Raw genomic sequence first — 26339 nt, forward strand, 5'->3', positions numbered from 1 at the left:
TAGTTTTTCATGAAAATATAACAACGTTCCAGGCTCTGAAACAACTGTTCTTTCCAGCAATAATGCAACAAGCCACTTGGGAGGGGTAAAATAATATTATCCATTACAGCCAATGATATCACAGCATCTATAATTCACTTCAATCCAATCAAATCCAGACTTGTAAAGCAAATCTCTCCCTACAATATTTTGCACAGTTTCATTTAGATATGTTGCATAAGTAAAATGCATTGTGAATGCCTTTTTTGTGGAGAAAATAAATTAAATTCAACATCAAATCACTTTATAACCACATTTGCTACAGCACGACAAGACAGCAATGATGTATAACACTCTATTCATCTGTAAATGGCCGTGTCGCACGCTGTGCCCCATGTCTTTCCGTCACATCCAATGATGACTTGAGCATAACAGATAACCCTGTAAAGCCTCAGTGCCACACAGAAGAGTAGAAAATGCTTCTTGTTTTCAGTCATTGCTCACACAGAGATGGGCTCTGCTACTGCTTCACAACCCACTGTGCAACGGGGGGCCTGTGGCGTTTTCTTCTGACTCAGTGCACATGCCACATCCTGTCACAGTTTTAAAAGACATCTCATTGTATCTGCGCAATAATATTTTTTTTGCAGATTTACAGAACAGCAATGTAACCTCCGACACGTAGTTTTAGGGATTGACACGCTTGCTAATTTTGCAAGACGAATGAGTATCTGCAAGATCTGCATTTGCAAGAAGAATGATCGGTGTATGCAAACACCTGCAAAGATCTGAATTCATTTAAATATATATGCAGCAGAAATCATCGACTCGGCAGACTCATCAGGCCAGGCAACAGTTTTCCAATCTTCAGTTGTTTGATTTGTTGAGCCTGTGCTAATTGTAGCTTCTTAGCTTACAGTACTCTTCTGAATACCTTGGTTGTAATGATTGTTTAATGCGAAACGGCGACGTTTCCATTAACCGATGTTTTGCGACCAGAACATATATCTTTTTTTCTCACACGATAAGTCATTCCAAAAATCATGGCGACGGTTGTGGGTAGGTTTACGTATATCGCAGCCAACGCACTAGCCATTATTTTTAATCGTAGGAGACGTAGGCATGTTATCTAAGCATTAACGGCAAGGAAAGCCCCTTATACTTGGGAGCGGCCACGTATGAGGAGCTTCTGGAAGCTCTTCTCCCTCGTTTCTGCTTCAAGGTCTTGATAAATTTTGGCATTTCTTTGTTGTTTAGAATCCAGTATACCCGTAATTCCTCTGTCTTTTATGAGTTTAATAAAGAACTCTGTCTCGTCTTCTGTCAAAACATACCGCGCTCTCTTTAAAGAACGATCATGTGACGTTTACGTAAGCCAGTTAACCCGTAAATGCGAAAAAACTGTTTCCGTTGCAGTTATATGCAGCTGTGAAATATTTCTTTTTCGAATTGCCTCATGCAAGTGTAAAAACTTTTTTGGGATATATGGGAGTTTTCGCGAAATTGACGTGTTTCCATTGGGCGTATTTTCAATTCTCGATTTCAATTTGCACAATTTGAAGGGTAGCCTAATGGAAACGCAGCTAGTTTTGCCTTTCTATCAGCTCGAACAAGCCTGGCCATTCTCCTCTGACCTCTGGCTTCAACAAGGCATTTTCACCCACAGAACTGCCGCTCACTGAATATTTTCTTTTTCTGACCATTCTCCTTAAACCCTGGAGATGATGATTGTGCATGAAAGTCACCTTTCGTCCCCATTATGATGCTCAGTTTGGACTTTAGCAGGTCATCTTGGCCATGTCTATATGGCTAAATGCATTGGGTTGCTGCCATGTGATTAGGTGTACCTAATAATGCAGCCGGCGAGTGTATACTGTATATATATTATTTAAAATAAACTATATTGTTTCCATACAAGCCAAGATTCTTCTGTACCGCTCCTCAGATGAATACAATTTTAGTAACATGCTTTTTTATTTACTGAACGGACAACAGACAGGACACTTTTTGTATGGCTGTTATCTGAAGTGTGAACAAGAAATCCAGTGGGAGTGCAGCAGATGTATGAGACTAACAGGCAGGGAATGAGCTCCCTTACTGCACACAGGTGGGTTTAGGGGTCAAGCTTTGATTGACACCTTCATAGAAAAGAACAGAAATAAACAGAACCTTGTGTGCGCAATCTGCCAGCCCCTTCTCGACCCTAAATCCTTGTCGGATCGGGCAAAATCCACCTCGGGTGTGCAGGTGGAAAGAGAAGCATTGATTAGAGGAAAAGACTCACATGCACGGCAAGTCCAACATGGAGCGAATGAGGAATAAAGAGGAAAGGGGCATCTTCCTGTCCGTAATGAACACGGCTAAGGGCAGAACACAGCGGAAGGACCACAGCGGTGTTTAATATCAAGATCTAATGAGCTTTGCACCTCTAATGGCACAAGCCAATGAGGAACCACCACAGAGGACTGCATTAAACGGAAACCCCGCTGCCAGCGGGATAAACATAGGGGCTTATTAAAACTGCCATTTGTGTTTCCATCGACAGGAGCGCCTCTGAGGGGGCTGATGAGATGATGGAATGAGGGACTATTAGGACCAGCACTAGAGAAGTTAAGTGTCCATTAAAAAAATGGCCGGAAACGGAGAATGAGAAAGCCGGCGCGTGGGGAATCTTGACGCCTCACTGTCAATCAACAGGCTGGAATCCCTCTCTGTCTCCACATGAGAAGGAGCACGGATGCAAGGGAGGAAGACAGGCGCAGGCATTAGTCACAGGGATTTGAAGAGGCATAATCTTTTATGATTCACTCCCTTCTCACCACAATCATAAGTGATGGGTTGTAAGAGGCCAGCGGTATTAATTAAGCGCTTCTCTATTGCACATGGGAACTGGGTTAGCTGAAGATAAAGTAAATAACCTTAATGTGACCAAAATATGAATAGAGGGTTAAGGTAAGATGAGTTCCAGTCATTTAGCCAATGCTGGTATCATGCAAGACACACATTTGTGATTTTGACACAATCGTGAACGTGAACCCTGGGTTAACATAATCCTAGGGTTTCTGGTTTAATTTTTTAGCCTGATGAATTACTAAAGACCACATTTGCATTTCAATAATCCATAGTAAATGAGCATGTGTAATATGCTGAGTCATAAGACCATGCAAAATTGAAATTACAAACAATCATTTACATAGCATGAGTCACATTCAAGCACCCCAGACAGCAAACGCTCATTGATGCAATTAACCTTGATGCATTACACACGCCATCCGCATTAACACAAACACAAGAAGACACACTTGCACATACACAAGTCCTCGAGTGCAAACAGGCCGAATGGCCTCTAGAGAGCTCGGCTCCAGGCTGTCAGTTGCCATAGTCTTCAACTCAGCTGTGTCTGAATTACTCCCTCTAGTTTAAACGATTCTGTCGCTCAGTTTTGGAGAGCAGTGAGAAGGCAGCACACATTTTTTTTCTCTCTTTATTTCCTGGAGCTTCCCAGGTGCATTCAATAGGCTATATCTTTGCTAAGAAATCTTCTCTGACCAATTGCGCTGTTCCCCCGAAAAATTGAAATGACGTCTATGTGGTACAATAGTCTCTTCAGCCTGTGTGATGAAATTCACACAAAAACACTTTCAAAAGAGTAGCATCTCGCACAGAGTTTCGATCACAGACACGCAATATGATGGTCACTATATCATACCAACTTTTAGTTGCCTATTTTGTGAAACAGCCAATCGACATAAGACCGAGAGACATGAGGAGACAGCAGTATTTGACCATGAATAATTTGTCCACTGGAGTTTAGTCCACCTAGGACACTAGGGTGTAGCAGTTTGAAATGCCTGATCAAACAAAAATAAGATAACAGGCTAATATAAACTTTTGCGCAGGATATAGGCTAAGCTAACAGGCTAATTTGAAAATCTGTGCAGGATATAGGCTAAGCTAACAGTCTGATTTGAGCAATTGCTGAGGGTATAAGCTAAGCTAACATGCTAATCGGTTAAAGGTGTGCTAAGTAGGCAATGTGTAGGCCTACTGTGCGGTTAGCCAGAAAAACATAAGCTAATAAAAATAAAAAAAAGTTTAACTTTGCAATCTACAATGTTGTTTATATACTATTAAATGTATGTAACAATTAAAAAGACAATAATTGTCGTAATAACACAGTTCAGACGATGTACATAAAAACTAATTTTGGATTTCTAAAGGTAATGAATAATTGAGTACCCTTTAAAAGTTATTTCAGCCAGTGAAATAAACAAATTAAAAACAGCCAGCTGTTCTTTCAGACAGTTCTTTCAGACAGTGAACCAGTGTCACAAACAATGACAACATTGTTCGTTACACTGGTTCATAAATATAGCATGCTGCAGATGCTCACTGGTTTTAATGATGCATTCTGGGAAATTCTATGTAATGTTTCAGCAAACTAGAACGATTTTGACAAAGGAACAGGCCTAGAAACTTCCTAGTAAGTGCACTTGATATCAAACAAGGGATTGAGATATAATAAAGACAAAGGATTCTCAGTGCAAATGACAGGTGATCTTTGCTTTTACAATCAGTAAAACCTGAGACTTTTAATACTAAAACACAGACTCACTGCTAAAGTCTGGAGCACAAACAAACAGAGCTGAACCATCTTTCATATTTTGGCTGTAGAGATTCCCAAGGGAGGTCTGTTCTCAGGGTCAGCTTTCTGCTGGCTTCACATCAGCTAGTTTTTTTGCGCAATGTTTTCTTACAGCCTGGCAACAAGTTCAGTTCACATGGAATTAAGCAAATGCACAGCCCATTTAGATGTGGGTCAGAAAGTCAAAGTGCCAGTAAGACACGTCAAAATGAATGTTTCCTTATGACTAAAAACTATCAATAATATGGCACACAACACCACTAAATTCACAGTGTGACCCTGAGGAGTTGGTTTCTCTGATGGTTACTGTGCCCATTTACGGTAAAACAGGAAGTGTGATAAGACTGAGAGTGCTGACCATTCAGTGTCTTTATTCTACTCTGCACTTTTAAGGGCAAATCATTTTGTGCATGGCTTTTTTGGGTTGCTGAGGGATCAAGCGAAATTCCAGTCAGTGAACTGCTGTCATATTGCTCAAAATATATTAATAACAGTAGACTTTTATAACATAACACTATTAGATAAGGCACACAGTAATTTCTTCCTAACTAAACGTTTTAAACAAAGAAATGAATAGTACTTTAGAAAAATAAGTTTTATTTTACACAGCATGGGGGCTGCCATTTTGAAACACGCGACTAGTGTTATTGTTGCTAATAAGGGGCTGTTTACACGACACCGTTTTCAACTTAAAACGTACGACTTTTTATGCGTTTTAACCGTTCATTTACGTCACGCACATGCGTATTTAGTGTTCAATCTATAGGGTTTCATCGCCATCTAATAGTCTGGCAGCAGAATACAGCGTTTTTAGTTGTTTTCGCGGATCCGTGTGAATGGGGATCGTTTTGACAATGTATGCGGAAAACTCGAAGGAAAAACTTCTCCGTTTTAAGCATATCGTTGTCGTGTAAACATATCCCAAAACTGAAACTAAAAATCGTTTTCAGTAATTGAAACAAGGCTGAAATAAAATATTTGATGAAAAACAAAAGGAAGTAGATATGTTGCCTTGGAAAATAAGTTGAAGAACTAAAATGAGTAAAACTAATTTTACAAAAGCATGTTACATTATTACTAAAATAAAAACAGAAAATACAAAAATAAAAGATAATTAAAAATATTAATAAATAATATAACAGTATATAAATAATACTAAAATAACACCGCGCAAGACCAGTGTTTGGGGAAAGCAGCTAAATACGGTTTGCTTTTTTTTGGTATAGGCCTACTTCACTCACAGAGAAAAAGTATATTAATTATAAGTTGAAAAAATGTGTTTTATTATTATTATTACTATTATTATTTTTATTTGTAATTTATTACTTTTTATTTATAACTTGATAATTATAAGATTATAATTTCTTTTTTAGCTTTGAGAGTATCATGTTTTTGTACATATCTTTTAAGGGAGAAATCCTAAAGCCCATTCTGACTTGGAAAAAGCCAAAACAACACATTATGTTTAGCATTTACTGACTTCAATAATCTGTTTTGTTCACCTTCACAAGATGCCCAGTTATTGAACGCCAGCATGTGAACTCTTGAAAGGGTAAAGTGATGTTTGTGTTCACTGAGTACATAAGCTGTGTCTGGAGAACAACTATATCCCCAGTGTTCTGCAGTGAGCGGCAGTGCAGAGCTCAGAAACACCTCAAGGGCAGACAGACACACTAGGGGACTGACAGTGTTTCAGTACAACTGAATTTGCAGACACGGACACACTTCAATGTGTCCTCCCTCCTCAGCAGCAAGAAACCCCATAATGCATGATGACACCTGAGCCAAACATTGCTCTTGCTCTGAAGTACACAAACACACACACACACACACACACACACAAACCCTGAAATCAATGTGTCGTCCTGCACTCCCGAAAGCAAAGTATCTCCATAATCCATCGATAATGCATGAAGCTCCACAGGCTCAGAGCAGGTGGTGGGACACGGAATCCTCCCCCTGGGCTTCTCCTACATTTCAGACGCAAGGAGTGCTTCTCAGTACTCAAATTGATGCTTCCTCGTTTCCTCCGTCCTCCAGCCCGTGACCTGGAAACTGATTGCATTGCACTGCGAGGAGGAGAGGAACGAGGAGTGAGGAAGCTTCCTCAGGAGTCATGAGCGAGGATACACAGGTTTATCCTTCCCTCGCATCCTAAAGGTGTTTAGCAAAGACGCGCGGAAAGGAAACGAGGATGCACAAATAAGAAATGAGAAGCACCCAAGGATTCCAGTCTTTCCCTGAGGCCTTTTACTCTATTCCTAGCCATTACTCTTCACCTGGACTTCAACACGGCTCAGTAATAATCGATACCTTGCAATCTAAAGCTATTCGAGTCATTCCTTTTACGAAGTACTTTTTGAAATCTGTAACTTTTTATACAAAATGAACATGCTTGTTGTGTTAAAGTACTTGACCAGACTTTCCGAAACAAGCTCAGACATTTAAACTTTAACAATTATTTACAAAATTTAACCAGGTGGAAACTAAAAATAAAAAGCTTAAGTTATCCATTACACAGTGAGGAACTGAGAATTAGCTTACATGAGGGTGTCAAAGTTCAAAAGTAATATGTTTTGAGCATCTTAAAATTTTGATCATATAAAAATGATTTCTGTTATTTTATAGAATCTTTTAAAGTGAAACAAACCAACTAAAACCACAATATAGATGTTTGTGCTGTTGTTTTCTTATCAGAATGATTTCACTTCCTGTAGGATGATGTCACTAAAGAACAGGATTTTGTTAGTATGGAATCACAAGAATAACAAGTGATATTGAATAAGTAGTTGAATAATTATTATATAGCAAGAAGGTATTTTTTAGTATAGTACTGTAAAATAATAATATATAAAGAGTTTATTAAAAAGAATACATTAAGCTACATTTATAACAAGAAGGGATTTTTAAATCTATATATATATATATATATATATATAAATGGTGAAGGGGGTATAAAAATGAGCTGCAACAGGAATGATATTCCACCAATTTCAATAGAACCTCATGGTCAAAATATGGCTCCAAATGATCAGAAAGTAAACTGTGACGAATGAACGGACTGAAAAGCAATAGCAGCAAATGACAGGCATAGACACAAAGGAAACATCCTGATGTAGTTTTATTAAAAGTCTATTTACAGAAATGAACATCTCGTGAGGATGAAGATGAAGATGTGAGTCGTGATTCACTCTGTGCCGTCTTTTGGTATGTTCTTGTAGAGCACGTCTCCAATGAGTTTCCGAACCGCTACAGTGTCACTGATATCTGTAAGGTGCACAAACAAACACACCCATATAGTTTTTATTCTTTTATATGGTGATAATTCTCTGCTTTCCTGCAGAATGTAAAACACTGAAGACTGTGTGCAAAAAACAAAAGCTTATTTCAAGCATACTTGTGTGTGTGTGTGTGTGTGTTGTGCACAGAAACGGGCCAAAGGCATTGTGTAAATGAATTATAAATTCAAAAATGGGTACGAAAGGAGCCCTTGCTGTTGTCAGAATCCACTTCAGACTCATGTAAGATATTTTGGAAACTAAGAGTGGCAAGAAACAAATTGTGGGAGGTTAGGGGCATCAGATCTCCAAAAAGCCTTGCTTATTAATTCATGCCTCTAATGCTTTTTTACATATTCTTTTTGAATATATTTGCATAAAATAGTCATTTTATATAAAGTAAAATTCAACTAAAACAAACCATCCAATCCACTAACTGAAATTTCGGTAACACTTTACAATAAGGTTCATTAGTTAACTACATTAGTTAACATTAACTAATAATGAACTGCACTTATACAGCATTTGTTCATCTTTGTTAATGTTAATTTCAACATTTACTAATACTTTATTAAAATCTTGTTAACATTAGGTAATGCAATGTGAACTAACATGAACAAACAATGAACAGCTTTATTTTCATTAACTAACATTAACAAAGATTAACAAAAACAGTAGTAAATGTATTGCTCATTGTTAGTTCATGTTAGTTAATACATTTACTAATGTTTAATAAAGGAACCTTATTGTAAAGTGTTACCGAAATTTCAATCCTCATCTTTTACATTTTCCCATAGGGAATTAAAAAGGCGTCAGTCATTAACCTAGAATTAAAAGCTGTTTCTAACAAGAAAAAAATACATTTGTTAAATATTCAGTTTCATTTATTGGTGAACACATTGGCTTTAAAAGCCTCATTTGGTATAAATCTCCACTTATATCCTACAAACATCACTAATGGTATATAGCTCTCCATCTTTCGTGATTCCTCTCACCTGCATGGCGTTCATGGCGGCTGCGTCCCGTGGCACGGTTAGCTAATCGCGCTTTGAAAATCACGTTGTGGGAGCTCATCAGACTCAGAAGATGAATAATTAACAGTGGCCCCAGGAAGTCAAGCTGGCTTTTCATTAACAACTGTGTATGTGGCAGGAGTCTGAGTGAGCAGAATGACCTGACCCCCCTTTGGCTCAGTCAAACACTTTTGAATACGATGGCAAAATTATGCCACGTCCCAAGAAATTGAAATGACGGGGCGCAAGAACACGACTTCAAGAGTCTCTTCAGCCTCTGAGGTGGAATTTGCATGAAAACACTTTCAGAAAACAGGTGTTGCAGGGGTTATTTTTTCACCAGTCCAAACAGAAAAATCTATTTTACACCGTCCAATTCTAGATTGGAATTAAAAAACTTGCATATTGGCCATCATAACTTAATCAGCTAAAACATCTGTAGATTCAACAAAAAAACGCACGAGTTTCATAAATATATTTTGCCATATGCTTTCTTGATGAGTGCTTATTACTCATAATGTAAAGTCATGCTCAGTTATAAATGCATTCAGAAACTTGATCTTGCCTATACATCCAATCTTTTCCCCGGCTCCTCCAGATGGTGACTGTGGGCAATGTTGAGCTCTACAAACAATCACACACACACAGACGTCCACTCACCCACTCCCAGTCTGTGAAGCAGGTCTGGATACTCGGGTCTCTCTTCCAGCACACTCAGCAGGTTGGTGGGCTCCATCCTCTCCAGCTCCACTCTCCAGTACACATAGATCTTATGGTTAAAGCTCACATAGACCAGGCAGGGGCTGTTCCTCCCATCCTTACATGCATACTGACCTAATGGAGGAAACAGGAACATGACAAAGAGGACACATTACAGACTATATTACTAAATGTAAAAATGTGTAAATTATTACATTATATAATAAATAATAATGTATTTATTTATTAAAAAATAAAAATAATTTACCTATGTATATTATAGTAACAAATGTATTTCATTGTTAAATAACCAATTATCAATCAGTTCGTAATTTAATGCTGTTAACATGATTAAGACAATAATAGCAAATATTGTTTCAATATTTTCGATTTTATAAAATGGATAGCCGTTGAACTGGATTGTGATTGGTCAATACAGCATATTTTTTATATTCAAAATAAAATAATAAATATATAATGAGTAAGTATCCCAGTAACTTGTTAACTACATGTAATGTAAAGAAAATAAATGTTAAGGTTACACTGTTCCTTACCAGAAATCACGGAGACATGACAATATAACATAAAACATGAATTTGATTGCATTAGTCTAATTCATTTAAAGGTATTTGAGTTACCACCACATACTAGTTTAAACTGGACACAAACCATGGTTTCAAATATGTAAATGTATGCAAAGGCTCTGTTTACTATAACTGCTACTATAAAAACATTGATTCTTTTCAAGCTGATAAGCTTGAATGAATGCTTATTAAATCAAATTACACCTCTGCGTTTTTGTTTACACCTTCGAATGGAAATCACTGGTGCTGTATAGACAAGACCACGTAATGTTTCGCATGACGTCTGATCTCTTTAGCATTAGAATATGTTTTTCTCCAGAGAGACCTTGAGTGTAAGAGCAGCACCTCTCCGCGACATTCCCATCATACAGCAGACTCACAGCGACTGGGGCTGAATTTTAATGAGCGCACACTCCCTCCACATTTGCTCTCTGCATTTTCACCAGAAGAAAATGAAGACACAGGTGTATGAGCTGATAAACATTACACGTACTGTGTGAGGCTTTGTTGTACATGAGTCAGTGGTCTTTCAATGTCAACATGAATGCAAGTCATGACGCTTTTGTGTGCATCACATCTATCAATTTAATTCTCCTAATGCAACAGTTTCAATACTTCACCAATGTGCACTGCGATGAAAGAAAGAGAGAAAAAAAGGCGATAAAAGGAACAGGAAGATGCAAGCAGAAATGAGAGAGACAGGTATAGAAAGGAGACCCTGCAGATCCTTCTACTAACATTAATATTAAAAGGAAAATAGTTTTTTATCTTTATTAGATAGATAGATAGACAGACAGACAGACAGACAGACTAATAGATAGATAGATAGACAGACTAATAGATAGATAGATAGATAGATAAATATGTGACCCTGGACCACAAAATGGGGTCAAATGGGTAAATTTTTTTAAATTGACATTTATACATCATCTGAAAGCTGAGAAATAAGCTTTCCACTGATGTATGGTTTGTTAGGATAGGATAATATTTGTCCGAGATACAACTATTTGAAAATCTGGAATCTGAGGGTGCAAAAAAATCGAAACATGAGAAAAATGGCCTTTAAAGTTGTCCATTTATGTTTGCGATTGTGCTGCATTCACTCACACAAATAAAAGTTTTATATATTTAGGAAATTTACTAAATATCTTCATGGAACATGATCTTTACTTAATAACCTAATGATTTTTGGCATAAAAGAAAAATCTATAATTTTGACCCATACAATGTATTGTTGGCTATTGCCACAAATATACCTGTGCTACTTGTGACTGGTTTTGTGATCCAGAGACACATATATTAAATTGTTGCTCATGATTTCAAAATAAAAGTTTAAACCCATGCTCTGAATTTGCATATTTTGATGTCCACATGTTCAGAAATTACAGTGGCTATGGCATCCTAAGGAAGTGGCCAAATATTAAAGATTGAGTGGACATTTGAATGCAGACCTGGTTTCACAGACAAGGCTTAGATTAAGCCATGATTAGACCTTTGTTAAATTAGGACATAAACATGCCTTAGAAAAACATTACTGGTGTGCATCTTGAGACAAAACAATAACACAAGTTGCTTTCAGTTAAAACACCTCAAACATCATTTTAGTCTGAGACTAGGCTCAAGCCTTGTCTGTGAATCCAGGGGTAAATGTTGTTTGGCCAATATTAAACAAGGATTTGATCATGCTGTAAAGTGTAACAACAACTTTTTTTTCTATATGTTAAAAAAAAAAATGAAAAGAATGAGATGTTTTTTAATTACAGTAATGAGAATTTGGGGGGAAATATGCTTTGAATTTAATTGGCATGAAAATAATATCACAATGGAAAACATTTTCTTAAAGCAAAATGTAATATATTTTATGTATAAGATTTATTTATTTATATTTGGGGGTGAATGTGTTCCGAACATGTTCTTGACGAAAAATGATAAGATTCATCCTGATAGAGACTATAAGAGAAGCTCACCCGCACAGAATGCATTCACATTTTCATCAAACTGGAATCGGACCACCATACGCGTATGATCGATGATGTAAGTCTGGCCGTCCCAGGCACAGGCCACCACTTCCTCTCTCCCATCGCCCTTAACACGTACAAAAACACACCAAACTCTAATACACATCAGGTACAGCACTTTTTTGGTGCATTTTCTGGTAGTCAAACATTTATGAAACATGAACATAGAAAAGTTCTAGTATCATTTCTTTGCAGATGGTTTGATATTTTATATGCGATTCAATTATATATACTGTATATGCACTTAAATAGTTTTTGGGGCCACTGTACACCCAGACTTACAGTGACATCCAGCTTCTGGAGAGCAAAAAGCTGGTGGTCCACCTGCACAGACCACAAGAGCTTCTCAGAGCTGTCCATGAGCTTCAGCGTTCCTGGAAGACCACCATTCAACGAAAAACAACAACAACAGCTAACCAATAACATCAATCCGCTGCTGTCCAAACAATCAGGTTTGAATTCGTACTGTGTAACTGAGTGGCCATGGAGAATGACGTGAAGAACAATCCTGCACTTTTAGAGTAAAAAGCCAATCTTTATACACACCTGAGCCCAGAGCCCAGAGTGAACAGAGGAAACACATGTGCTGGGCTCATGTTTTCCCCTACTACATCAAATAATGTAGTGGACTAATCAGACACTCACCGTCTAGAGTGCAAAGAGCAAACAGGCCACCTTTAGACGAATCATCCTTAGAACCTGCAGAAAACAGAAACAAGTTATGTCATTAGATTTGCTTGTTTGTTAAATTCTGAGAATGATTTGTGATTAGCGATGGACCAATATTACAACAACTTTTATACATAATGATATAATAGCTATAATTACATTTTAATATAAATATACTAATACACATGTTTTAAAATAAACATTATTATACAAATACATTTTCATATATATACTATATTTTAAAAAATAAATATGTTTATTCAAATAATAAGTTAATAAATAATTAGAAAATAACCAAGTAAATAAATAAATGTATTTTTTTTTTATTAAAAATTAAATATATATAATTTGATTATTATTTTGTTATTAACTACAAAAAACTATTTTAATATAAATATATTATATACACAATTTTTGTTTTTAACATTTTATTGAAATAATCTAAATATTATATGTACACTTTATTTCAATTAAAATAACATTTATTTATTAAAAATACTTTATTTATAATTTGATTATAATTTTAATGTTACTGCCAATAAGCAATAAATGGCCAATATTAAAATCCTTTATTATATTGTGTAAATAAACTAAAACATTTTAAAGATAACAAATTTAAGTAAGTGTTAGATAACAAAGTTAAATGTAAAAATGAGCATGTACAATCATACATCAAATATCGACCAATACCATTAAATGATTTTTTTTGTTCATTTTTTTGTGGTGGTGAGCCAGTGAAAATCTTGGGAGAGTGAGTAAAAATCTGAACTACTAGTGACTTATTATTGAGTCATACTATACTGCAAATTTTGTAAGGATATGTGTGCTGCATGCGCAGTATTCAATCTAAATGTGTGTGAGCATGCTCTCTCAGTACCTCTGCAAATGCTACCTATCAAATGAGTGGACACGTTCTTGTTATGGATGCGTCCGGAGGTAAGATGAAGGACAACGTCTCTGGAAGAACCCTCCCTGGGTACACACAGCACACGCTGAATTACTCCCAAATCCAGTTCTGAATATGTTTTGAATTATTTAGTACCTCGCTGTGATTCTCTCACTTGCAAGGAGATGCCGTGTTTTCATCCCCAGGTCCTGCAGCGCCCTCTTGTGTCCAAGAGCACGTCAGAATAGCATAGCCACAGCCAGGCTGAGACACCATGAGCTCAGGGAGACCTTCTGGACTTGGGTTAACTGAGAGACTGTCAACCTGGCGAAAGCAGATAAAAAGGCTGTAAGTAGTTTGACTTCATGTTGGCCTGACGTTTTGTGCATTAGTTCAGTACCTGACCCTCCAGAAGCCATTTCTTCAGTAAGACCAGCTGACCAGAGCTCACATCTGAAGCATCAGAAGGTTCCTCCCACCTGAAGGCCCGCACCACCCGGTCCGTGTAGCCGACGACAAGCTCACAGCGCCCGTCTCCATCTTACATGCCACAAAACACTTCAATATTGTCATGACTTAAAAAGGTTTAAAGATCTTTGAGCATGTCATATGCAAACTCCTCACCGATATCACTGATGAGCATGGCTTTGGTATTGGCGGGGATGTGCTGGGTGTAACTGGGCTTCTGTTCTTCACCAAGCGAGCCGTCCTGCTGACTTGAGGAGTCTGACTTGGCTGCAGAAGCACTGATATCAAACAGGTGAAACCAGCCCTCCGCACCCACTGCCACAACAAAGTTCTGACAGAGCAGAAAGAAAGTCATGTTACAAATGTGAAGCAATGAAAGACTTATATACATAAGATTTGTGATTTTTATTTTATTAAAATGAAAGAACACTAACAAAATGTACCATGGTACGACAATGTTTTTTGAACCATGAATAGTGAATCTGGAGAGCTCATGGCCAAAAAAAGTAATACAAAAATAATATGTAGAAAGTATAATTAATTGATAAATGTTAATTGTTATATATTAAATAACAACTTAAGTATTTACTTGGATATAAAGTTATAAGGTTTTACTAAAAATCCTTAGACGTATAACATTGACTTTTTTTAAATTATAATTAATATTAATTCTTATATATTAAATAATAATGTATTTACTATAAATAAAACACACACACACACATATATATAAATAATATTATTTATACATTAAAAATACTGTCTTCTGTTAAATATATATATATATATATATATATATAGGTAATAGGTATAGGTAATTTGCATTGCCATTTAAGTGAAATTATTGAACTTAAATATATGAGCTTGATAAAAATGATCATTCTAGAAGAAAATTTCAGATGGCATTTAGAGGCTTTTGCATCTGAACTCTTCATATATATATATATATATATATATATATAAAATTAAATGTTTAATTGAAAATTTGCATGTCTACTGCTTACTGTTTAGCATGTTTTTAGTCCCTTCAAAGACAAAATCTTGTAGGAAACTGTCATATATCATGGTTTGTACACATAGTGCCATGATTATATCATTTTAATTATCTCGGATTACTATGTACCATGGTACATGATTGAATAAGGTAATAGTTCAACACCATGGTATTATCATCTGATACCATTACAGGCACTTTATTTTTTTGTAAGGGAGGAAGACAGAGAAAGATAATCGTACCCTTCCTTTGTTGCAAACATCTCCCACTCCAACACATGTTAACTGTGAATAAAAACAGCTTGACTGATTCAAATACATTCATCATGGAATCAGTCACTATTCAACAATGTACATCAGTAAAGTGAACTCCTCACCATGCCAACACATGTTCGCGTGATCCACGGCTTACAGTCATCATTTTTATAGATGTACAGCTTCCCACTAGTGTCACCCACCACCAGCTCATTCAACTGCAGAAAAACATCTGGTTTACTTCATGCACAGAAAACTTAGCTACTGTAACAGATACACTAATGTTATATAAGTTATACGATACACATTAGCCATATGACCTGGCAGATATTATGATACACCGAGTCATAAACTCACTTCTGTCTAATATACACATTCTATATACACACACACACACACACACTTTTGTAACTTACAGAGTCATTATCTGCATCTCCAAGACAGATGGCGTGAGGAAAGAGTGTTCCTGTGAAGTCTAAACTCACGCGCTGCACATAACTTACCGAGCGCATGACCTTTCAACTATACACACTGCAGACTAACGATTAAAATGTATTAAACAGCAGTAAAAGCACTCATATTTCAGATACACCTTGCAGTTGCACCCAGTACAAACAAATGCACATGATCTGTTTGGGCTTCGTTGTTTCAAAATAAAAGTCCGTGGTAACTGTAATATATAAGAGTCCCCCATGCATACTCTATAGAAATTAATATTTATACAGCAATGATGCATTAAATTGATAAAAAGTAATAGTAGATTCAATAATGTTACAAAACATTCCTATTTCAAATAAATGTTGTTCTTCTGAACAGCAAATAATCCTGAAAACAATGTATCACGGCTTCCATAACCCCGCCCCAAGGCAAAAAACCCCCCAAAAAACCCTGTAAAATCCCCTAAAAGATTTTATGAAATCGCCAACCAACCTCGGTTGTTTGAAAGATGTGAAATATAAGGCTAAAATTATCAGCACATTTTTTATATAGTTTTGTTTTACCACCACAGCAGTTATAATGGCCTGTTTTTCTCCTCAAAAAGTAAAAAACAAGTAATAAAAACTCGGTGAGTGTTTTAGCGCAATTTTCTCACCTCATGGGATCACAACACTAAGAGATAGTAAATCTTTTCCTGGATTTTTTTTTTGTGCGTTCCCGATTTTAGACCTTCCTTAACATAATGCCGAAAACCCGAAGTCTCTAGGTGGTCTGGTTGAGGAGTAGATAGAAGTGCAAGATTGGTGCGCATAGACAGAACAGAAATCATGAGTTAACAATCGCAATTTTGTCCGGTGGAAAATTGCGCTAATAAAAAACAAAAAACAAACATATTCCAACAATTATTTAACCAACACCATAAGGTCAGATTAATCCAAATAAGTTTATTTAACAAAAAGATTACAGTTTACATCTTTAAACTATTGATAAATGTAGGCCAGGTTTACAGAACAGAAAGGAAACATAATTCACTGTATGAGCTTTCTCCTCATACTAACACGAGTCCATAAATTCCTGGCACCTCTGGATATGGTCGTCCTCGAAGGGAAACGGAGGCTTTTGAAGGGCTCCCTCATACAAGTCAGCATCCCGGGCTGGGAACTTTGCAAGTGCTCTTGGGAAATGTAATTGATTCTTCTTAACTGTTTGTTATAGTAACTGCGCAGATGGTGTAGTTCCTCCACGGAACCCGAAGAGACGATAGATAGCTCAGAAGGAGTGCTAACCAGATCTGCTCTCGCTTGGTCAGCATTAGCAGCACGGTTCTGAGTGGGCAGTGGCTTTCGCCTCCTTTTCGGTGATAAAGATTGCTGTACGGGGTCGTTTTTAAGACCCTTTTCTTCTTCACTTGCACAGTCCTGTTCTTGTATGAGGTTGACCTCGACATCAACCTCAAATACGGAGGTTGGCTTTATGTGGTTGGTTTCAATGTGGTTTTGAGCGAGTTTCTTCTCTATGTTTTGGTGATTCTTAAAGATTTTAGTTTTGTTATGTCCCTCAATGGCTATATTTGACACATCAATCAATGCAGTCTCTGCTTCCTCTTGTGAATCAACTGCTTGATCATCCTGAGGAAAGAGAAGAAATGAGAGTTATTAAAATTAGTAGGTCTGTCTTTAAGATGAATGCAGAGCTATAGTAAGGTTATTGGCTATGGTTAGCTTCAATTCTAATGTTTATTTTCTCTACAAAACTCCATGCATATCAAAACACTACTTGCGGACACAATAGATTAAAGAATTTAAGAATATTTCATAGCAAATAAATGAAAAATGAGGTTTGATGTAAACTCTGGGGTGCAATAAACATCATGCATGATAGATGACACTTGTAAAACATGAGCACAAGCAGGAAGAAAACAAAGAAAGTGGTAGATGTTTCCCTCATTAAACGCTTAAATGTTCTTAGGCAATGTCTACATGCTTTTGAGAATATGGAGTAAGTGAACTGTACTTTTGCTTTCTTCTCCTTACGGACTAGGGAAGAGTCTTGACTTTCTTGGCCACTGATTTTTTGTTGTCACTGTCAGCCGGTCTTTTTCCTTTTACTTTGGCACTACTTTTCTCCCCGGCACTTTCTGACACTTTCTTTACCTGTGGGGCGGCACAACAACTCTTTACCTGTCGGGGTCTTAAAAATCATTTGGATGAGTGGTCACTATAAACTGTAGGAACACAAGAAATAAAAGGGGTTACTGCATGTTCAAAGAGGGACCATGTAGCTGAAGTGACACCTCCAACTGAAGAGGTTTCACTCGTGATGGGAAAATGCTTGTATTACATGTTGGGCCACTGTTTGTAGATGATCCAATTCCACTATGACTGCTGGGATGTTTAGAGGGTGGTAAATGCATAAACTGAGAGGAAGTCCAATTTGTTTTTGCATCAACTGGACCACATTGATCTTCTGAAATCCTTCTAATAATTTTATTGTAATTTTATAATGTAATTTTCTAATACAATATTCCTCTTAACAAGGCCCAGAAATCACATACCACTCAAACGATTCTGATTAGAGAATTTAAGGATACAGTATGATCTTTGACACAGCCAACCTAAATTAGAATCAAATACAAAGATTTTTGCTGCTTGTTCGAATTGAATTAGCAAATTTAAGTGGATAAAACAATAAAACACGTGACAAAATGTTCAAGACTTGCATTTATTTTACTTTGTTAAAATGAGGTAATGCAAGACAATTCATGAACATTGTGTCACAAATTAATTCCATTGTTCAATCCACCTAAATTTGTAAAATGGAAGCTAAATTAAACTCTTTGTGTTGGAACTACATACATAATATTTTGTTAACAACTGGGCAGTGGATCTGTAGTTCCCACCATGTATTGCATGGAACGGCATTGGGAGAGTACATCAGTAAAGATGTTTTTCAGTAAAGAGAAAGACTTGTTGGTTTAACAAAAATATTAGTTTGAACAAACTTTATTTTAGTTTTACTGACCTAAACTAATTGGGTGGAAACATTTTGCTTAATTTGATTGCTAACTATTTGTAGTTTGCTGTTAAAATTACTAAGCTACGCAAACACTTTATGAATGTGTTAGTTACTTGGTAAAAAAACGTGTTAACTAAGTGAACTGTGATGCTCCCCTCAAACACTATGATGGCATCTACCCGAAACACAATAAGACTGGAAGAGGTACAATAAAATAGATAAACAAAAAAGCTCCGTAAATACTACAGAGCAGAGACCAAAGGCCAGATTTAATAAATATAATCTGAAGTTTGATACACAACACTAAATTAAGCAAAAGTCCAATTGAAATGGAGCAAATACAATAAATATTTGTATTACCATCATGTAGCAAAAAGTAACAAAAGAATTAGAGGAGATGTTTGAAATTAATCTGGCCAATCGTCACCATTGAAAGAGGTTCAGGAAAGTATTAATCAAACAAGTTTAAATCTAGAATTTGCTAGAAGAAAAACTAGACTACTTGCTACTTGAAATATAAAAAATGCCTGCTGATTTTGTTGACTGTCTTACGGTAGCAGGTGACACCACTCTCCTCATCTTCATTGTGATTGAGTGACTGCTGTTCTTCAAGAGAGATGCCTTACGGCCCAACTTCAAGTAGAAGTAGGTTGTGTAGGGAGTGAAGCTAAAGTCCTCACTTATGTATAAAAGAGAAAAGAGTTAGAGAATAAATCTAAAAATGGAAAGGAAATAGTTCATAATCTGTCAAAGTACCTGAAGTAGTCATGCAACAAAAGGTGGATGATAATGGACTCCACCTCCAAGCGTGACAAGGACGTGACCTTTATCGTTTTGCGCCGCTTAGCGGGCCCTTTGCCCATCCAAGCCTCGCAGACTTTCAGAGGGGTCAGTTTTTCATCCATAGAGCCGGCCATTTCTACTACCTCAACAACGTCTCGAGCATGCTGGGTGATGTCCATTGTGATGTAGTCTGAAAAAAGAACCATCACCCATTGCATAATTGGCCTGATTGAGTTAAGGTGGTCACATTAGGTGAAATTGTCTGAGCAAATGGTCAATTGTCTATTGTGTAGATCAGGGGTGCCCAGTCCTGCTCCTGGAGATGTAGCTTCCTGCAAAGTTTAGCTCCAACCCTGATCAAACAAGATCCTCAGGACCCAGGAGCACTTGATAATTACAGACAGGACTGTTGGATGAGGGTTGGATCTCATCTCTGCAGGTAGGTAGATCTCCAGGAACAGGATTGGGCGCCCCTGGTGTAGATAAATGAATCACAGCTCACACAGACATCACTTTCAAACCAAGCAGCTTTCTATTGGTCAACACGGTCAACTTGTGTGACCAACTGAACCCGTTGGGAAATATTTGTCCTCAAACGAAATTCCCAATTGTAGGTTGGACTGACTGGATGTCGACAGTGAAAATTCACCAAACAACGGTAAATGTACAAGCACATTAAGGTAGGTAAGAAATGTTTTACCACTGCCGTGACGACAGACGTCGCACATTTTGTTGCACTCTTCATCATTCCAAACTTCATCAAAATGAATGGCCATCATAGCACGACGACACCTATGCACACACATAAGAGTCTTGTCTTAAAAAAAAACCCATTAATTTCATACAACCCTTAAATCAAGTCATATAACTAACTTCCGGTCTCATCTGATCGATTTTTGAAGGCAGCATAATGTATCCTTCATTCCTTTCATGCGCAAACGCTGCCTATAAAGTCATTGCCCGATAAGGCAGCGAGGCAACAAGTCAGGTGCCTAATTTTTCCAGACACAACCCAAGTGTGCAGTGGGGGAGGGGGGAGGGGGAGGTCGCCAGGACAGGTGTAAGAAGCACTGATAAAACTAACAGGCCACATGGAGTTAACATAAGGCATTAGTAATGGGTTGTTCAATGCTTCTGTCACATGACAAAGGAACGAAAGACTCGTGAGGTGAACTAATCATGCGTTTCATAATTTATCTTTGGCTGCATTAATTCCTCATTTGGAACATGCTAAAAGATGTGCCTGTGAATGTGTACAGGGAATTAGGAATTTAACATTTTAAAAACTCAGTTCAAATGAATAAAATTATTGAAGGAGAGGAAACAAAAGAGTTCAATAATCTGATATTCCTATCACTATAAACCTTATAGAGTAACACTGAAAAGAAGAGAAAACACAGAACAATGTTTCACAAACTGGAAAATCTAAATTTAGAAACAAAAACCAGGAGCCAAGTCATTGGTATTCTGAAAATCCTGTGTATTTTGACTCACCTGTCCACATTTTGGCAATATGCTATCATATTCTTTAGCTTCTGCTGCCCTGTATTCTCCATCACAACCATTGTGCTTATTCTGAAGATATCCATAAACCCAAAGAACACAATACAATCTGCTGGGCCATCATCCCTTCCTGGTAAAAATAAATGAATAAAAAGTAAAGAAAAAAAGTCAAGGTGTAACAGAAGTAGCAACAGACCCTTTCTTTCGAATTTTGACACGTCTGAGTGAAACAGATTATCAAAAAAGAAAAATATAAGGCATGAACTTCATTGGCATCCATCGGTTGTTGATTGGATGAAGGCAGATCTAAATGTGACATTGCAGTTGACTAACCCTGACTGTAAGAAAGGGGCGGGATTTAAGCAGACTAAAAGTCATACGGCATACGTGACCAGAGAGAAGTCTGTCATTTTACAGCAAGATTGAGCTATGACATTTTGACAAAACATTACGAGCTCAAAAAACATTTGCATGGATGATTTATTTACAATAAGATAAAAAAAAAAAAAAAAAAAAAAACTTTTAGAAAATAGACAGGGTGAATTTCCATTTCATGGCAACTTTAAGTAGTAAAGTTCATCTTGTGTGAAAGAAAACGTCAACATAAAAGTATCAGGATGATGCCTACCTGCACGTCCACTCTCCTGATAATAATTTTCAACAGATTTGCTGATGGTGTGATGGATAACAAATCGCACATCAGCCTTGTCAATGCCCATTCCAAAAGCCACAGTGGCAACGACCACCTGCACAGACACAAAAATAAGATAACATGAGGGAACATTACAAAAAAAAACAGTTGACAACAACAGCAACTCTGTAGGTGTAACCTGGATCTTCTTGGTGGACCACCGTTGATGAACCAGAGATTTATCTGAAGGCTCCATGTTGGCGTGGTATGGCTGAGCAAGAATATCTTTCTTCTGCAGGTCTGTAGCCACAACTTCTGCATCCTTTTGGGAGAACACATACACGATTCCTGCAAATACAATTTTTTTTACACTTATTTTTTTATTAAGTAGTTTTCGAATAAATAGTGAATAATTTGCAGAGCATAAAGGCCCGTTCACAACAATGATAAAAACATAAAACACAATAACGATATGTTTATTCTAAGCACACGCTGCACTTTAAATTATCAAGCTCTGATTAGTTGTCAATGTTTATATTGTTCATCAGCTGGATTTTTTTTTCCTGTGCCATTATCGATACAGCTGTGATTCTCATCGAATCAGAACAATTATTAAAACTTTATATCCTTGGTGTGAAGGGCCATTTACTCCTCATAGCAACTGAATTGATTTACCTGACTGGTTTTTGTATCTTCCCTTGATCAATGCTGCAATTTGGTCGGTACAGTCTACGTTATCTTTAAAACAAACCTGTAGAAGTGAGATGACAAAATCTGCTTATTCGGCACTCTTCTAGCAGTGACATCAAGAGAAGAATGCAATGATTTGCAAACCTCGTAGTAAAGGTTTGGTCTGTTGAACGGTGCTGTCAGAGTGATGGGTTCCTGAACACATAGTATCTTCTGGCAATCTTTAAGTACGTTGCTGGTTGCGGTGGCAGTCAGTCCGACCAATGGGACATTGGGGAACTGGCGCTTTAGGATACCCAGGAGCTTGTAATCTAAGAAAAGGAATTAAGTATGAATTAAATTATGGGTTAGAAGCTTTACTCAGCTTAGATGATGGAAAAACCTCACCTGGTCTGAAGTCATGCCCCCACTGACTACAGCAGTGAACTTCATCCACAGCGATGCGTGCCAGCAGACCCATGTTATAGGCCTTTTCGAGTTTGGACATCAGTAGTTTGCTCTTGGCAATTTTCTCTGGGGTTACATAGAGCAACTTGAAGGGGCTGTTTTTATCTATCATCCCTGCCAGGACCTGTTTAGAATCCTCCTGCAGATGCACATGAATATCAGCATCTGAACGTGAATCAAAACTGTACATCTACAGAGATGTACAAAGTACATCTGTCATACTGTACCTTTGTACTGGAGGCATTAAGAGTTACCGCCGAGACATTATTGGACTTCAGAGACATCAGCTGATCCTCCATCAGAGACACCAGCGGGGCGATAACTAACGTAAAACCTGCGACCACACAAAGACATGCACAGGAATTCACATCAAAGCATTCAAAATATGTTCTTCATCTACCAAAATGTCTATGAAAGCACGAACCCTTAGAGCAGAGAGCTGGAAGTTGGTAACACAGGCTTTTTCCTCTTCCGGTGGGCATTACCAGGAAAAGGTCTTTCCCTGACATGCTAAGGTTGATAGCCGCCTGTTGCAGGGGACGAAATTTGGAGAGCTGGAACACACTAGACAGCTTTGCCTGAACTTCTTTAGACCATGAGAAATCTGATGACAGAGCAACAAACAAAAATAATGTAGATAACCCATTACATCTCTGCAGTTTAACTTCCTTTAGTGAAACAGAGCATTTAACATTAAATACTACGTGGCTAGGCTGATTTTGATTAAATTAATGCATCCTATTTTTTTTATTTGCAACAGTCACTTTTAGTTTAAAGTTGCTTTGAAAATGAGTGATACCTGACTCCTCATAGTGCTGTATGTCCTGTTTGCTGAATGATGGTTTAGGAGCTTTGCTGGATCCGGAGGGCTGTGCCGAGCTGCAGGCTCCATCCAGGATCTTCAGGAGTTTGTTTTTCCTGGAGTTCAGCTTTGTCTGTTTCTCCAGCAGCTCAGAGATCTGCAGTTCCACCATCTCTAACTCTGCTTCCACAGAGTCCAGTTCTGCTTGAGCATCACCTGCAAAGAAAAGGACTTTCTTTAATCTCAGTCTCGAAGATACTAAACTTGTACGCATTTATTAGGGAGCGTATATGCTATGCTCGTCTATGCACTCGTTTTCTACACAACACACAAGCCCTAAGAAGTTTTTCCAGGATTCCAGGAAGGACTACTGCATTATTCCCAGTGTCTCTCACCTCTGCATCTCTAATGAGCCGAGCTTCACAGAGAGATATAATGATGAAAGTCACACCAGTATGCTTGCCTGCCTCACTCCTCAAGGGAATAATAAGACACATCCTGACAGTCTAATTCGTCCACTCACATGCACACTTTTCTCACATAGACACACACACACACACACACACACAATGCAGAAGACAAGAGATACTTACCAGTAATATTTGCCATTTTATACAGTTCTTCAAAGGCACAGATTATGATGACTGTAAGAGAGAGTTAATCAGTATTTTTTTGCATAGTTTGACAGTAGAAAATCTAAATAAAGAAGATTTGTTCACTTGTTTAAAAGCATAAACAAACCAAATTTAGTGATTTTTTTTCTTTTTAAATAATTGTGGTTTAAAGGATGTTTACAAATGTTTTACTGGGAAACAATATTAAAATTATGATTATAAAGATAAAATAAAACCTCGTAATAGATGCATCGTTTCAATAATAATTATCGAATTTTTGAACAAATTATTAAGACAATTAACGTTAGACCTGACAACCATTTTACACAGACCATCTTCACCATTATTAAACAATTTTGCATGACGCTTGTATGATTATTAGTGTTGCATCTGAGCAATGAAATACACGTCATATTTTTGTACGACAAAAACGTGTTCAGAAGCGCGCGCCATGTTCAACAGAATTTATATTATGTTATGAATAACACATCAAAACGCATTTCTGCCAAATCACCGCTGAGTGATCATAAGCCTGCTTATTTTCACTTTCTCTTGTTTGCGCCAGATGAAGTCCTCGTTGCCCCACGCGACACTTAATCGGGAAACTGACCAATCACGGACATGGAAATACAAGAGTTCAGACGAGACAAGAGTCTTGTGCAAAAGAAAAAGAAACCTACTGTTATCGTATCACAAATAATGATTAAACTGGGAAACAAGATTAAAATTATGATTATAAAGATAAAATAAAACCTCGTAATAGATGCATCGTTTCAATAATATCGAATTTTTGAACAAATTATTAAGACAATTAACGTTAGACCTGACAACCATTTTACACAGACCATCTTCACCATTATTAAACAATTTTGCATGACGCTTGTATGATTATTAGTGTTGCATCTGAGCAATGAAATACACGTCATATTTTTGTACGACAAAAACGTGTTCAGAAGCGCGCGCCATGTTCAAAAGAATTTATATTATGTTATGAATAACACATCAAAACGCATTTCTGCTAACTCACCGCTGAGTGATCATAAGCCTGTTTATTTTCACTTTCTCTTGTTTGCACCAGATGAAGTCCTCGTTGCCCCACGCGACACTTAATCGAGAAACTGACCAATCACGGACATGGAAATACAAGAGTTCAGACGAGACAAGAGTCTTGTGCAAATGAAAAAGAAACCTACTGTTATCGTATCACAAATAATGATTAAACTAAATGTAGTTATTTATGCATTTCAAGGATGATTTACTGGGGGTTGTACAATGGTTTTATGTAATAAATGCATTGCAAATTATATACACCTTCAACACTGTTAAACATTGGAGACTAGGAAGTGGGTTTTATTTTTCATAATAAAAGTCAATAAAATGTTTGGTGCTGTGGTGGACTGTAGACATTAAAATCCTGAAAACACTACACGCACTTCAACACTCCTTTTACATGTGCACTAGTTTATTTAATTGGTTTACCAACAATGTCAAATAGTGGATGCTGTGGATATAGAATTCTATTAGAATTCTCAGCATTTCCACTGGTTTGACCTCTTACATGTGGTGAAAATAGCACTGCATGCTTCAAGTCATGTTATCATTGGTCTTCCACTATTTGCTAGTTTTGATATCGAAAACTGGACCAGAGTGAGCAAGAGTGCCATTAATCATCCTCATCATCATCAACTTTAAAGTAAGGCGTATAATAACATATGAAGACTTCAGATGAAAAAGCCTCTAAGTGCCATCTGACAATTTTCAAGCTCGTATATTTAAGTTCAGTAATTTCACTTTAATGACAATTAATAGGTAATTTTCATTGCCATTAAAGTGAAATAACTGAACATAAACATACAAGCTTGATAAAAATGATCATTCTATAAGGAAATTTCAGATGGCACTTAGAGGCTGAAGTCTTCATATGCAAAC

General features: G+C 37.1%; 2 protein-coding genes across 6 annotated transcripts; both read right to left on the reverse strand.

The window, feature by feature from the left end:
• Positions 1-7728: 7728 nt before the first annotated feature.
• Positions 7729-16366, reverse strand: itfg2 (integrin alpha FG-GAP repeat containing 2). The gene is made up of 12 exons (XM_084112510.1): positions 15904-16366; positions 15610-15705; positions 15476-15517; positions 14396-14570; positions 14172-14311; positions 13947-14095; positions 13763-13857; positions 12862-12915; positions 12499-12590; positions 12166-12283; positions 9576-9749; positions 7729-7891 (listed from the first exon to the last, which is right to left on the reverse strand). Exons 1-12 carry the CDS (start codon positions 15997-15999, stop codon positions 7812-7814), a joined length of 1311 nt encoding a protein of 436 aa, XP_083968636.1. The 5' UTR covers positions 16000-16366; the 3' UTR covers positions 7729-7811.
• A 483-nt stretch (positions 16367-16849) lies between these two features.
• On the reverse strand, positions 16850-25530 carry recql (RecQ helicase-like). 5 transcript variants are annotated; one of them, XM_084111286.1, is made up of 16 exons: positions 25438-25530; positions 24390-24440; positions 23794-24012; positions 23419-23598; positions 23222-23328; positions 22935-23133; positions 22692-22858; positions 22533-22608; positions 22057-22205; positions 21855-21972; positions 21218-21356; positions 20424-20515; positions 19697-19913; positions 19493-19619; positions 17939-18078; positions 16850-17553 (listed from the first exon to the last, which is right to left on the reverse strand). In XM_084111286.1, the coding sequence occupies exons 2-15, from the start codon at positions 24403-24405 to the stop codon at positions 17962-17964; spliced, it is 1923 nt and encodes a 640-aa protein (XP_083967412.1). In that variant the 5' UTR covers positions 24406-24440; positions 25438-25530; the 3' UTR covers positions 16850-17553; positions 17939-17961. The 5 variants fall into 5 exon arrangements, with proteins under 5 accessions (XP_083967412.1, XP_083967410.1, XP_083967411.1 ...); XM_084111284.1 differs by lacking the exon at positions 17939-18078 and having other exon boundaries at positions 25438-25528; XM_084111285.1 differs by having other exon boundaries at positions 21855-22205; positions 25438-25528.
• Between the last annotated feature and the right edge of the window lie 809 nt (positions 25531-26339).

The sequence above is a fragment of the Abramis brama genome (genome assembly GCF_963993115.1).
Source record: "Abramis brama genome assembly, chromosome: 4".
In the NCBI taxonomy this organism is placed as follows: Eukaryota; Metazoa; Chordata; class Actinopteri; order Cypriniformes; family Leuciscidae; genus Abramis; species Abramis brama.